Raw genomic sequence first — 15,180 nt, forward strand, 5'->3', positions numbered from 1 at the left:
TTCTGGGGCGCCTAGATGGCTCAGTCAGTTGGGCAGCCAACTCTTGATTTCGGCTCAGGTCATGACATCATGGTTCATGAGTTCAAGCCCTGCATCGAGCTCTGCACTGACAATGGAGAGCCTGCTCGGGATTCTCTCTCTCCCTGCCCACCACCCTTGCTCAAAATAAATAAATAAATAAAATATAAGTAATTTTTTAAAGTAGGTGCTCCTTTTATCTGTCTTTATATTATAATGATCTAAGTAAACGGCATAAGTTAGGATCTCAGGTGACCCTTTACAAAGCCTATTTTACTCAATAATGTATTTGAATACAAATTCACTAAAACAGGAATATTGAGGCAATGACAAAGATCAAATAAACCATAAAGACAAAAATAAAAAAATAAAATGGAAAAATAAGAAATCAAATAGATTTTAAATTACATGTTGCTTGAGAGACAGAATTATAACAGAACATAATAGTAAATACAGCTATTTCTAGATATTCTTATTTGAATTTATGGATTCCTTTTTGTTGTGTTAAATTTCACTTCAAAATATGTTTTCTCCTTAATACAGCATCTCCTACACTTAGCCATGAATGAGGTCATTTTTGGACCCTAAGAGTTTGTAAATGGACTGAAAGGGCAAAGGGGATAAGATGTTTTGCCTGTGGTGACTGCAAAGGTGTTAAAAGACACTGGGAGGGAGAAATTGGTCAAAGAGGTTTTATATAAATATTTATTATATATATATCTTATATAATAAAATGTATCCAACTTAAAGTAAGATAGTGTTAACATGAGCAATAAGAGGATATGGGAACACCATTGCAAAAAAGAAAAAAAGGAAAAACAGGTGGGGGGATAGTGGAGATGAAATTTTGATTTTGCTTCTTGGTCATTGTTGAGTCACTGTGCTAAAGACAACAGGAAAACTACATTTTGGCACCATAAATATAAAAGACAAGTTGTACATTTTCATCTGAATAACACTGAACACTTACCCAAACCAGGTAAAATCATGAGTAATATGCAGAATTCAATTGGTATCATTTAATATGTATAGGTTGTGGCCTTACCATACAGGATCAATGAAATGACCTGGCCTTGTCTTCAGAATAGGGCTTGAAGATATTTATATAGCAAAAGCAGTGCCAAAACAATGAAGGAGTAAGCTACAATTTCAGTGACAGGCTCTCATATATTAGGTAAAGACCAGACAAACTCATAGACAAGGACTACATGCCTACCCTTCTCCCTAAGTTTGGCATTTGACTCCCTAACTAGGTGACAATAAAAAAGAGGTTCAGCCTAGCAGTCCGAGTCTATGACACCAGAAATCCCTGCTGAAGAAATCTGTCAATAAACAACCTCAGCCAACTGAGAAAGTAATCAATTGACTCCCTGAAAATGTCTTTAGCCTGAAGAGATTTAGAATTAAGTATAACAATGAGCTAAATCAATAGAAAATTGGTATACTGAGTAACTGATTTAGACTTGTGATTTTAAACTAGACTCTAAGTTCATCAACAGTAACAGAACATTTAAAGGAAATACAGATTCAACATATCCATAGGTTTAATAAACTAGGTTTACACAAAACTACCTCAAGACCCAGGAAGGTTTTATTATTGGTTGACAACTGAAGTAAAGAAAATCAAATACAGTATATTAAACTTGAATACAGGTAAGTTTTAGGAAATATAATTAAAGCCTGCTTGGAAGTAGATCTTAAATTCTGCTAAATTTATAAAATAATTTATATTAAAAAGTAATAATAGCCAATTCTAGAGTATGAGTCTAAAACCTCTGAATGTTACCATAACATCTTAAGGATTAAAGCACTTAAAAAAAAAAATCAGTGATTCCTGTAACAACTTCTAAGAATCTTCTATAATCAGTACATGGGTAATAATAATTCAAAGGGTTAAAAAAGTACTTAAAAGTAATGATCCTGAAAAAAAGATCTACAGAAAAAGATGAACTTGGAGCTCACAGTATGTGGGATTCTACTTTCCAAAGTTAAGATAACTGGATAAAATATAAATAGGCCACTCTGCCTTAGCTTTTCCAACTTCAACTATCAATTGCATTGTTCTTGGGATAAAAAAAAAAAAGACTAAAGAAGGCTATGTATTTTACTGGAGTGTTAAAAAGCCTGAATTTAGAAGACAGGCTAGTTAGAAAAATAAATGTAATCAATTGTGCCAGCTCAAGTATGAGCACATGGGAACTGTGGCTACACAAAACTAGGACTTAAACTGTGTAAAACTTTAAAATGCTTACATACTGTTTAAAAAGATTTGCATATAAATATGATTACCCATATCAAGGTTTTAAAACCAAGTTTTAAGTCTGGCAAGTCCTAACAGTACTGATCTTTCAAATTTTCACATATACACCCTAAGTGTCTTAAGCCAAATGTGATATAGGAGTCTTTTAGTTCATTTAGACCATAATCCTGAAGGTGGTAAATTATGGATTTGGAGGGAATTCTTAGTTTCTTCTGAATCTGCAATTATCATTATCTTTCCCATTATTTCCCCTCCCTCCCTTCCCATCCCTTGTTCCATATCACAGGAATCAAAATTAGACCCTAAAAAAGATATATACATATATCCAGATTTCACTGATCTTCATGGTGAAAAAGCATAGGCCTAGAGCAATCCTATATGGCTTTATAACTGTAAAGGACTCGAGCTATCTTTCAAATACCATTTTCTAGAATTGACAAACTAGACTGAAATTTAAACTGTCTCCACCCACTTCCCACTATATCATACCCACCACTTCCCCACCCCCAGATGAAGGTTAGGTTGATAAATGGATTTTGGAGATGAAATAAAGCCAGACATCAAATAACTTACTTGAAATCCATCTCTTACCTTCTGTACTTAACCCTGGACTTGATGTGAACTTGGCTACATCAACAATTTTTACAGCAAATTGCTGCCCAGTTTCTCTGTTGATACATCGTCGTACAACACTGAAGGGACCCCTTAAAGAAAAAGAAGAAAAATACCAAGTTTAATTCAGTGATTTTCAGTCCCTGTTTCCCATCAGCATCTTACTGATGTTTCATTGTCTACTATGGCCATAGTCTAAGATCAAATTTAAGTAATGTAATTTTGAACATATTTTTCTATAATCCATGAGGTAAATAATTCATAAATTAGAAGTTACTAAGCCTGAATAGAACACAAATCTGCATTTCAAAATGACTTATTAAAATTTTAACTAGTATTCTTATACCCAAGGCAAATAATCTTTGTAATATTCCATACATATTATCAACATCTTAAACAAAATAAGAAATCACAGTGGTAGCGCACACAGCTTTCACCTTTTGAAGCAGAAACTTAAGTCTTCCTTGACACCTTCCCTCTCATCTTACCCACCGCCTATCTAATCTTCACTAACAAGTCCTACGGCATTTCTCTCAAATCTTTCTCAGTCCTGTCCACCTCTCTCCATGTATCATACCCTAGTTTAAGCTACTCCCATCTTCTAGCAGGACTACTAAAAAGCTGGTTTCTCTCATTCACTCTGGCAGTCATGTTTTAAAAATGAAAATTTGATCTTATGTTTCTGCTTAAAATCTCAGAGAAAGAAGGTATTTTCAATGCATAATATTTAGTTAAGAACCAAAACACAGGAATAATTCCCAAATAGGAAAATACACCCTAGTAGAATCAGGTCAAAAGATTTGAAGAGGCACTTCACAAAGAGAAAGCCCTGCATGACTTTGTCCCAACAACCTCTCCAGTCTCATATGAAGTCACAGAAAAACCTATCTTCCTTAAACATCAAATTAGAATTGTTCTAAATTGCCAATGGAAAGGAAGTAATTTCTACCAGGAGAGCCACTGACCCAAGTCATGTGAGTCATCCAGCTCTCTCCCTAAATTGGTGGCTCTCAATACTGCCCATACAATTGAATCAACTGGGATGATTGTTACATACACACAGTTCCTTGTGATTAATAGTTATCAAGTATCTGAACAAAAGATAATCCAAAGATTCATTTGTACATGCTTGGATTGACTATTGAATAATACAGAAGGCAACAGCAATATACTGTAGCTTATTTGAAAACGAGTGTGGTTTAGGTCATTAAATACACATACACGTATACACATGCATATTCCCCTCTCTGCTCAGGAAAAAAAAACACCCTCATTGGTCACTTACACTGGGACACCTGTGATACTGTTTGCCTCAAAGAAGGTTTGTCTTTCTTTCAATCAGGAGACAAGGAAAAGAATGTCATCTAACCCAGACTGAAACATTTCTCTAACATCATACAAGTTAGTTGATTTCACGTGCCATCATCAGAACATCAATTACACCACAGCCTCAAATCTCTCTCTTCAAGCAATCTAACAAAGCTCAACTGGAAGGAAAAAAATAGTAATAATGGGCCTTTCAGAACTCTGAAGAAAGAGGACCTTTTTTGATAACCACTCAAAAATATTCAAAGATTTTCCTCCAAGAGAAGACAATATAACAGTGAGGCAGGACTCCCACAAACGTTTTCATTCTCAATCTGGATGTCTTACTTGTGATTACTTATCCTGACAACAGCAAGCAATTTCAGGAAATGCTTAATGTAATTGGTTTTTGTCCACACATAAACCCTTGGGATTCTATTTATATATACATTTGTGTTGTGTGCTTCAATTCACTACATCTTTTTGGAAATGTTCCAAGATCTGTATGTGGGATTATTCGTGGACAACAGAGTCATTTTTTTTTTTTTTTTTACTTTTTCCTGTTTGAACAAAGGTAAAGAAGAAAGCATAGCTTCTCTCTCCACCCTTTTAGTAATAGTAAAATGAAGAAAGAGAGAAAGAAAGGGGAATACAGAGGGAAAAAAAACTGAGAAAGGTGTCTAAATCTGTGAATAAAAATAAAAAACCAAATCCTCAATTCTTTAGGCTAATTTTATAATGTGAGGGAAGGACAATGAGTTCACTTATGAACTACCAATGACCTGAAGGCAGGTCAAAAGTAAAGCATTTCAAGGATCTGTCCCTCAGTGGCACCCAGGGAATTAGAAAAGATGAATCAAATTTAGTACACAAAAAAGACAAACATACCTAACGTTTTTCTTATGATTTAATCCACCAACTAGAAACTCAATGGAAACTGATAAAAATTCAAATGAGTATACAGTGTTTATCATTTTAGCAGGATCTGAGTACACTTATTTGGTTGACAGGTTAAAGACAGGCAAGCTATGAAATACTCTGGCTGGGTTTCCCATCTTAAAAAAGAGGGTGTAATAAAGTGTGTGTAATACAGTAAATGTTTTATACTTATTAATTATATGCGAATGATATGTTAAGCAACAGCAAAAGCTCAGGAGGCCTAGGTCTCGCCATGTATCTGGCCTAAATTCTTTGATGCTTGAAATTTCATCCTTGCATTTAGTCTATGGTGCAGCTCATTCCTGAGTATTTATGTGGGGGAAAATATTGACAGATAGTTGTAAGCCATCATCATAGATGACTATCTTTCTCATGTTTCTACTAATCCTAGCCAGCGTGTTAATCAAAATGAAATAAGATAACTGATAGCATTTCACATTTGATAAAATAGACATTCTTTATTCAACTCTTTTAGAGCAGTGAATTTTGATAGGGATTGTGGCACAAGGTTCCATGAGGCAGGTGGTAGCTCGCAGAATTCTGTTTTTAAGGAAAAGGTCAATTAAACCAGAATATGTTGCAAGTGAATATTGCTATACCATGGCCTAAAGTTTTGAAAACAATGCAGCTGTGTCTCTTTGCAGACAGAGTCGTCTCCTCTGGTTCTCATTTATGTGAAAAAAGGTTAAGTCTAGGAAATAAGTAATTTTGATAGCAACAGTAAATCCATCCAAAAAGGAGACCAGAATTAAGTGAAATCAGGCTAGAATATAGTATGTTGGTTTCCAGGATAATAGGATAGATTTAACACAATGCATCTGATTTATCTTCCTCCCCAAACCCCTTTCAAATGATACCAAAGGGCTTATCATTTTTTTAAAAAGGACTGGGAGAAAGGAGAGGTGATAATAGTAATAATCAAATTTGAGGAAGCAAAAAAGCAGATAGAGTAGTAACTGACTTAGCAGACTCAGGAAAGCTGAAGGACAAACAGAAAAGAGGGAACATTCAAAACCAAACCCATTCATTTACACTCCAGGTTCTTCAAGAAGCTCTTGAACTGGCAGCACTAGATAACCCTGAACTAGAGGTTAAGAGAGTGGTGCTAAAAGAACAAGGTTTGAATGAAATGAAATCTCTAAAGCAGCAGGTAAAGTGGTAGATCCCCTCCATACCCATACTCCATACCACTGTGCAACTGCGCTACCGCCATCCTATCAGAAGCCCATTCTCTAGAGAGGGTAGAACACAGAGTCTGAGAATCGGGGGCGGGGGGGGGCACAAGGCAGTTAAGGAAGTGGTTACTAGTATAGTGGAAAGCAAGGGGATTGAGTGATCACTCAAATTGAATGTAGACAATCCCAGCCCCTTTCTCCTTAACAAGGGGGAATGTTAGAAGCTAGAGCTTTATCCTTCAGGTAGGAGAAAGATTTTCTGTTGCGTTTTATGACCAGCCCAGAAGGAAAGATCTATAGATAATGACTTGAACTGCTCAACGAGCTCTGCCCACAAATTCAGAGCTCTCAATCAGCTTTCAATTCATCTCCTGCAGGGTTTCCAACCTCAGCACTACTGGCATTTTGGCCTGGCCTGGATAGTTCTTTCTTGATGTCCCCTGCATTGCAGGATGCTTAACAGCAATCTCAGCAGCACCCCTTCACCCAGTTTTGACATCCAAGAATGTCTCCAGACATTTGTCCCCTGGGGCGGGGGGGCAAAACTGGCCCCAATTGAGAACCACTGCTCTAGTATTAATCATGAGTAGACAACCAAACTCCCAAAACATTTGGAGAATAGTCTCTAATTTGGAAGACCAAAATCTCAAAACAAACAGAATGAGCAACCAAAAGGAAGCAGACTAAACAAGATAAAAAACTTCAAACTACTATTAATATCCTAAGATATTACAACTATCAAACAAAAACAGAACTTTCAGAAAATATAAAAAGGGCTCTTGAAAAATAAACACCTTGAGAAATTTAAAACTCAACAGAAGGGCTAGAAGATAAAGTTGAGGAAATGCCCCAAAAAGTAAAGCAAAAAGAACAAAAGAAATGGAGGGAAGAACTCAAAAGAATAATCCAAAAAAATTTCCCAGAACTTAAATCATGAGTTTCCCAGGTTTAAAGGACCCACCAAATACTTTGCACATGCCACCTGTGGAATTTAAGAGCCAGATTCTCAGAAGTGGAGGTAAGGGTGTGCTAGTAGGGGAGTATGATATGGTTCACACACCAAGATCAGGAACCAGAATGGCTTCTGATTTCTCAGTGGCAACATGAAAAGCAAGAAGATGACAGAGCAACACCTTCAAAGTCATGAAGGAAATTTCTAACTTTTAATTCTATATCCAGCCAGAAAAACCAATAATCATAACAATGATTTCAGACATGAAAGAGATCAATAAATTACCTGCAGTACATACTTCGTGAAGAAATTATTTTAAGATATGTTTGCCAAAACAAGAGACTAGATCAGCGAAAAGGGCGTCAAGTGATGGCAAAGAGGAGGTCCAACCAACACAGGAGATACATAAAAGGAACCCCCAAGAGGGTAACAAAACAGGACCTCTGGCTGACAGCGGGGTGTCAAGGAGAGGTTAACTAGTCCAGACTGGGAGCTATCAAAGGTTTCCCCTGCCACCTTTTCAACCTCAAAACAGAAGGACCAGGGGTGCTGGGCCCATTCTTCCATTTTGTTTCTTCCAGCCAGGGGCTGATAAGATTTCTGCTCTTCTCTGCTACCTGGAGACAAGATGCTCATTTCACTCCATAGCAGTGTTCTCCTTTGGTATATTCCTGAGAGCTGGAGGCAGTGGACTGAAAAGCAGGAAAATGCAGGGCAGCCCAAGCCTCCTGACCTTATTCCTGTAGAACAGTAAACCAGCCCCATACCACAGCACTAATGTCCTGCCTGTGAGGAGCCCCACATCCTGGGATTTAGCTGCGCCCTTGCCATTCGACTTCCCAGAAGGGGCTCCTATACACTCTCAGGGTATCTGAAGCCACACTGTGAACAAGAGGTTCTGTTCAGCTTCTCTCCTCCTGAGAGTCTTCGTACAATAGTGGTAATATTGCCCTGTCCTACTCGGTTTGTAAAGCCTAAAAAATATGCTTTTTAGGCATACATACCTAGGTGGTAAAGCTATAAAGAAAATCAAAAGAAATGGTTAACATAAAAGCCAGATAGTGGCTATGTGGGGAGGGAGGCTGTGATTGGGAAGGGGCACGCAAAGGGCTTTTAAAGGTACTAATAATATTCTATTTCATAACCTGGATGATGGATTCATCAGTTTTCGTTCCACTATTAATCTCCAATACACACACACTTTACATACTCCTCCATACATACATTTCCCAGTTAAAAAAATGTTTTTAATAGTTCAGAGTCACAACCTTAAGATCTTGCTAACCAAAGGTCTTAATTTTTTACATATCTGTACAAATTATCTTAAGTGACTTGATATCTATAAAAGAAAACAGTGTTTGCATCTCAAACATAATAAAGTCAATATGAATTATATTCATTGTAATAGGGTGAACTCTCTGTGCATATCACAGGACTAGAAGCTTCATTACTTTATAATGAATTGTGCAATGTACCACAAGGGATACAGGAAAATCATGAACAAAAAAGAACCAATTAACAAAAGGAAAGAGGAGGATGGGGTAAGTGAAGACCAAGTACAAATTCATATTATATACATATATATAAAAATATATACACACATATTTGTAAATATATACATGCATACACATACAGTTGACGTGCAGTCAATCCTCATTATTTGTGGAGTATTTACAAAGTCACTTACTAACATTTGTAACCTAAAATCAATACCCACTGAACTTTCCGTCTTTGGCAAACACATGCCTAAAAGCAAAAAATTTGAGTCACCTGATGTGGATGTTATTAGCTAAGGGTGAATGAGGTGACACTCTGCCCTCTTGTTTCAGCTGTTGTACTGTAAGCAAGTGTCCTTTTTGCCATTTAGTGCATTTTTTCACATTTTGTGCTTTTTGTTGCTAATTTTCATTCTTTAAAATGGCCTTCAAGTGTAGTGCTGAAGGGCTGTCTAGTGTTCTTAAGTGCAAGAAGGCTATGAGGTGCCTTAAGGAGAAAATACATGTGTTAGATAGGCTTCATTCATAGAATGAATTATAGAGCTGTTGGTCAGGAGTTCAATGTTAATGAATCAAGAATATATATGAAATAAGGGATCTTTAAACAAAAATACACATAAAACAGGTTATGTATTGATTTGGTTGAAGAAAATGTGACCAAAGACTCACAGGAACCTAACCCTGTATTTCCCCTAGGGGCAATGGTTCAGCCTTCATTCAGTGTTCATGGCAACTTTATAGAACATAACCACTGCAAATAATGAATATCATCTGTATGTGTGCATATGTGGATATGCACACATGTATATATGTATTATTATGTAATATATATTTATAATATATATTAAGGTATTTAGAATATAAACTCAATGAGTACCTGGTATATACTGGACCCTCGATAAATATTTGGCGAACGATGTATCAAAAATAAACTAGGAATGAGCAAGCCACTGTGATATAAAATTTATATCACACAATTTTACCCATGTATATAAAACTGAAAAACTATGGTACTTCTACTTACCTGTTTCTCTACCCATTTACTAAGTCTCTATCTTCCTACTACTTTCTATACAGTTCTGATGTTAGTTGAGGGAAATAAATGGCGGGTGAGTAAAAAGGAAACAAAGTGAAAATATAGTAATAATGACATTAGCAGTAAGAATAAAATCTTACGAACTACATTTTATAGACACAAATATATAAATAATAGCTAATAAAGACAATGGTCTTTTCCTCTTATTTCAATGCCGTTAGTCATTGCCACTAAGGAAGAGCTCATACATATCATTCCATCAAGAAATCTTTCCCCTGTTTTCCTGTAGCTTTGTGGTAGTGATAGGAGAGGGATGTAGTTCTGACACTTTTTTTCTCTTTAATACTACAGGTACCCCCCTCCATCCTCCAACACACACACTTACATATACATACCAAGCTGGGTTACTTTAGTTACGGTGACTAAACCAAAGGAAAAAACTTTGCCTAATCATAGCTACTGCCAAAGAAACACACATGATGTGGAAAATTATTAAAATCGAAGTCTCAGGAACTGTTGCCTTGAATGTTAACAATTAAAGAGCTGACAGAGGAATTAAGCTCAGTACAATTCAGACTGTTCCTTGAAAATAGAAAGGGGAGGCTTATTTGAAAAAGTTGGTTGTAGATCTCCAATAAGCTAACAGAACAAATCTAGCTCAACTGTCAAAGCTGAGTAATTCAAAGAGTTAAGACTAACATTTACTAATTCAGTACTTGTATTGGCATAATTAGTACCTCTGTCAAACCCTGTGAAAAGTTCAGTGAAAAGTTTAGGAGATCTTTCTTTAGATTTTATGTAGCATACCATTCTCTGGTCTGAATCTACATAGGATATATTCACCAATTCTTCGAGAGGTCTGCAGGGTACATATAGCAATTCCTGCTAATCCAAAAGTTCTGGAAAACTTGATTGATATGTGTTTGAAGGGCTGGGGTTAAGGCCATGGTAGAAGCATATGGACTCTTGGTCTTTGTTAGCTCATATATGATGGAGCATGTATCGAGAGACTTGCTAACAGAAGAAAAATACTTTCATAATAGATATGAAACATAGGAAGAAGAACAAAGTAGGAAAAAAAGGAAAAAAATAAAACATATGAAGAAGTATAAAGTAAACACATCCCAAAGTAAGAAATTTGACTTGGTTGTACATACTTAGGCCTTTTTAGCTAAATGCATAAAGAACTTTCAGGTTATTGGTTACCAAACACTGACATTAAACAAATTCTATTGATATTTGCACATCTTATTCATTTACCTCATTTTCCCCAACGGAAAGATCCTTGTCCCCCCCCCCCCCAAAATGCAGCCTATTTTAATAAAAGATTAATAAAGCAATCTTTGCCCTCAAGAAACACCTAATCTTAACAGATTGTTATTGGTACATACACATAATCTTAGTATGCTATAGAACAAGGTATTAAAATAGTATAATACCCCAGGGTTTATTATCTGTGGATAGGAAGGCAGTCAGAGAAAGCCTCTATGAGACAGACACTTAGGAAGGCTTAGAAAGATGAATACATTTTTCACACCAACAAGGGAAAGGGGAAAATTCAAGAAATTAGTAGTAGCATGTAGAACAGCCTACAGCCAAGTCAAAGCATGGTTTGTACTAGATACTACAAGCTATCTGGTGTTACTGGTGTGAAAAATTGGAGGGAAAGAAGCGGCTAGAAAAAAAAGGGGGGCAGAAGAAGATACGTTGAGGGGGCAAGTATGGGCCAGTTAGGAAGTTACCCCATTAGCCCAAGCCTGAGGTGACAAACACCTAAACCAATACACTAGAGGCAACTGAGATACTTAAATCGACAAAGTAGTGAATGATTAGCTTGGGGGTCAGTTGAAAGAATGACTTACAGATTTCTGGCAACAGTTACTAAGTAAATAATGACACCATCAAATAAGGGAGGAGCTATATGAGAAAGAGTGAGTACAAAGCTGAAAAGGAGACACGGGCCTGTGAGTTGTTTGTTTATTTTTGAGAGACAGACAGGGCGTGAGCGGAGGAGGGGCAGAGAGAGAGCGAGCGAGCGAGACACAGAATCCGAAGCAGGCTCCAGGCTCTGAGCCGTCAGCACAGAGCCCTAGGTGGGGGCTTGAACTCACAAGCTGGGAGATCATGACCTGAGCCACCCAGGTGGCTTAACTGACTGAGCCACCCAGGCCTCCTGGCTGTGTTTTGAAAATACTGATTTCCAAAATATTGATTTCCACAAACTATCCAGGCAGAGATCTATAGAGGACGATTAGACAGGAATATAAAGTTCAAGGAAGGGATCAACATGCAGATGATGAAGACAACACCAACTACCATTTACAGCATACCATTTGCCAAGCATGGTAAGAACCTTATATGGATTCTCTATTTGTAATATATATCATTACTTATCATAACAGCTAAGAAACTATTGGCCCCCATTTTATAGATTAGGAAAACTGAGGCCAAGCCAGGTTGCCTAGGCCTAGACAGACAGTGAGTGGTAGAGTCAGGACTGGAACCAACATATGGAACTCCAAGATCTAAGTTCTCAGTCTCCACACTCCCTAAAGGAGGCATGAGTGAACAGAAGGTAACTGAAGCCACCGATGTGAATGAGAGTCCTTATGAGTACAGACCAAAGAAGAGTCCCAGAAAACATGAACATATCCCCCCGTTTCTCCAAAGGGAACTGCTGGAATCTCTGCCAAAAGACTACAAGAAGCCCAGAAAGAAAAATAAAATTGCTAAAGGCAGGCTCTTTAGAACATAGTATTTTATAGAAATAAACACAAAGACCAAGTGCTTAGCGGGCTCTGCCCTAGGCACAAACACAAAGATTCTCCCTATTCCTCTCAAGGCTGGCACAAGAAAAGCAAAATTTTCATTTTTAAATTAAGAGCTGCACATTCACATTTTGCTATTTTTCTACATGTGGGACTATATATCAGAAACTGGCCCAATGAAAATATTTAGTGGAGAAACAACTGTTTGGAAACTTGCTCCTGACTTTCTACTAGTGTTCATGAACTTAATTACTTACAACTAGTACTAAAATTATCGCAGTTGTCAAATTCTGCGTGCACTGTCTAATCTTCATAAACTGAAACTAAATATTACAGAAGTCTGGCAGCATGAAGTTATATTGTAAATCGTATTTATAAAAGAAGTGTGTGCTGTTAACATGTCACTAACATGGTTTTCCAAATGCTACCTTATTCCTCTAATAGTATTGTTGCCTGCTATTAACTAATATTTGGGCCGAGAAATTACTATCTTCATTACTAGGGTTTTTTTGTTTTGTTTTGTCTTTTGCCAGCGATACTTCTGTATCATAGTACTGTTAATCTCTTCCCACTCACAACTACATTTTATGGATCTCCCTAACAAGTTAGATCTAGTTCTGAAATGAAATTATCTCATGTAAATTACATAAATTAGTGAAAGAAACCTCAAGGCCGGCGATAGGAAACCTCAAGGCCGGCGATACACTCCTTTCTCTGTTATTCATTTTAGTTGCATTCGGATTATGTAAAGTTTACACAGTAGCACAGAAACAAAAACGTATTTGGCTAACACTCTCAATTGGGGTTTCCCACATTGGCATCTTGTGGAGTCCTGAAGGAATAAAACTTTCTCTGTCAAGTTTGGTCAACAGCATATGAAATACCCCCCCAACTGCACCCCATGTCCACATTAGACATCAGCAGCTAAGTCTTGCAGTCGGAAAACCATCACTCATGTTGCACCTATCACTAGTGTTCCCTGAAAAACCTATTGGACACGATGATCTAGATTTTAATATTTATAATACTACAAATTGCAAAGCTGTAATAGCTATGAAATAGTCCGATTTCAAACTTTTTTCTGAAACGAACACTCTCCCACCCAAACACAGCATATAAATTGTTGTTTAAATTCTTACAGCAAGGGAGATAATCCAATTGTTTGCTCAGTAAAGGATGGAAAAGATTTAACTATGCAATTTAAATGTCTATTCATTAATACTCCCAAAAGTAATTTGCTTTTTACAATTGTTAATATAAGCATATTCAGCAGGCAATAATGTAACCTCTGGTCTTTTAACCAAAAAACAGTTAACAAAAAGGCAAAGCATACAAAGGAATAAGCATTTATACCTAATTACCCAGCTCAGTGCAGGGCAGCAGAAAATAGGTTTTGAATCATAATTGTAGTAATCAGTTTCTAGGTCTAAAGGAGATGATCTGGAAAATAACTGCTTTAGGGAAAAAAATCAGAAAATAAGAGTATAAAATAAGTGGATATAAACTGTTTAGGCAAGATAGTAAAATTGAATATTCAAACAGTTGGGGAATTTTTCAAGTTAGGTAAGAAACCAAAGTCCCTGAATTTTACAAAGAATATGCAAGTCAGTAATGCATAGTTAGTAATTTTTAACCAGTTTCCCAAGGGTGGATCAACCTTTCAGTGGCTCATGTAAGGATTTCCTTTTAATCAATAAGGCACACAACACAGAGGACAAGAAGAGGAAAGGACCATCGTATCCCTCAACGTGTCTGCAAGTAAACTCCTGAGCTTTTTAATCTCCCTTCTCCCGATCCCAGTTGAAGGCCAAGTCCACATTTCCTTCCAGTTCCTTAGCCAAAAATTATGGTGCCATTCTTGATCCCATTCCTTCACATTCCAATTCCAATTCATTAGGAACTGCTCCTGGCTCTATTTTGCTGAGATCTTTATTTTCATTTGTTTCAAGAAAATCTGTAGCCAACTGTTGGAACAATTTTATGACAGCTGAATTAAAACTCCCATGAGATAATTCCAATATCGGATTCAAGTCAGTGCTGGCCTAGGTTGAAGGTCTTTTCTCATTCAAATTGTGGTTTTCCTGGTGCTTAGCAAATATCTCGGACATTTTGGTCTCTATTAGGCTCTTGATCAAAGAATCTTCTATTTTAGCAGGCAGTCACCCTGTTTAGGTTTACTATGGAAGTTCTTGGGTTCTTTTCTGGGCTTTAGTTCCAGTGACAGTTGCTTAGTTTTCTGAATCCTTACAATGCCGTTTTGGTCTGCTTCCTTTTTCTGGTGCTAAGGCTCCCAGTCAGTCCCTGCTGACGTCATCTGCAGGGACAAAAGGTGCCTCCCAGGACCACTGGCTATCCCTGGGCAACCTTGGAGAAGGAGGGGCTGGTCAGAAGAGGGAAAACAAATGACCACTGCTGCTGCCATAGCCACCTACAGATCAGCCTGCCTGCTGGGCCAGTTGTAGAGCCAAGGCTGGTATAGCCTGGCCTTTGTTCTTGTTGCTGTTGTAGGCAGATCAGGCGACTGGGGCCTAGGTTGTGGCACGGGGGCTGAAACGGACAGGGCTTTGATGCTACTGGCAGATCAGACCACCCACCAGGGGTGTTCTTGCTAGGGCTGTG

At 37.4% G+C, this 15,180-nt stretch overlaps 1 protein-coding gene across 19 annotated transcripts in view; it reads right to left on the reverse strand.

Annotated features, from left to right (window-relative positions):
• CASK (calcium/calmodulin dependent serine protein kinase) overlaps window positions 1–15,180 on the reverse strand; it is a 358,135-nt gene that overhangs the window by 288,445 nt on the left and 54,510 nt on the right. For 11 of the 19 annotated variants that reach the window (XM_045471852.1, XM_045471865.1, XM_045471856.1 and 8 more), the window contains exon 2: window positions 2,852–2,982. In XM_045471852.1, coding sequence (XP_045327808.1) covers window positions 2,852–2,982 — 131 coding nt within the window. The remainder of the gene's footprint in view (window positions 1–2,851; window positions 2,983–15,180) is intronic. The other 8 variants (XM_045471860.1, XM_045471854.1, XM_045471863.1 and 5 more) reach the window with 1 other exon arrangement.

The sequence above is a fragment of the Leopardus geoffroyi genome, chromosome X (genome assembly GCF_018350155.1).
Source record: "Leopardus geoffroyi isolate Oge1 chromosome X, O.geoffroyi_Oge1_pat1.0, whole genome shotgun sequence".
Lineage (NCBI taxonomy): Eukaryota > Metazoa > Chordata > Mammalia > Carnivora > Felidae > Leopardus > Leopardus geoffroyi.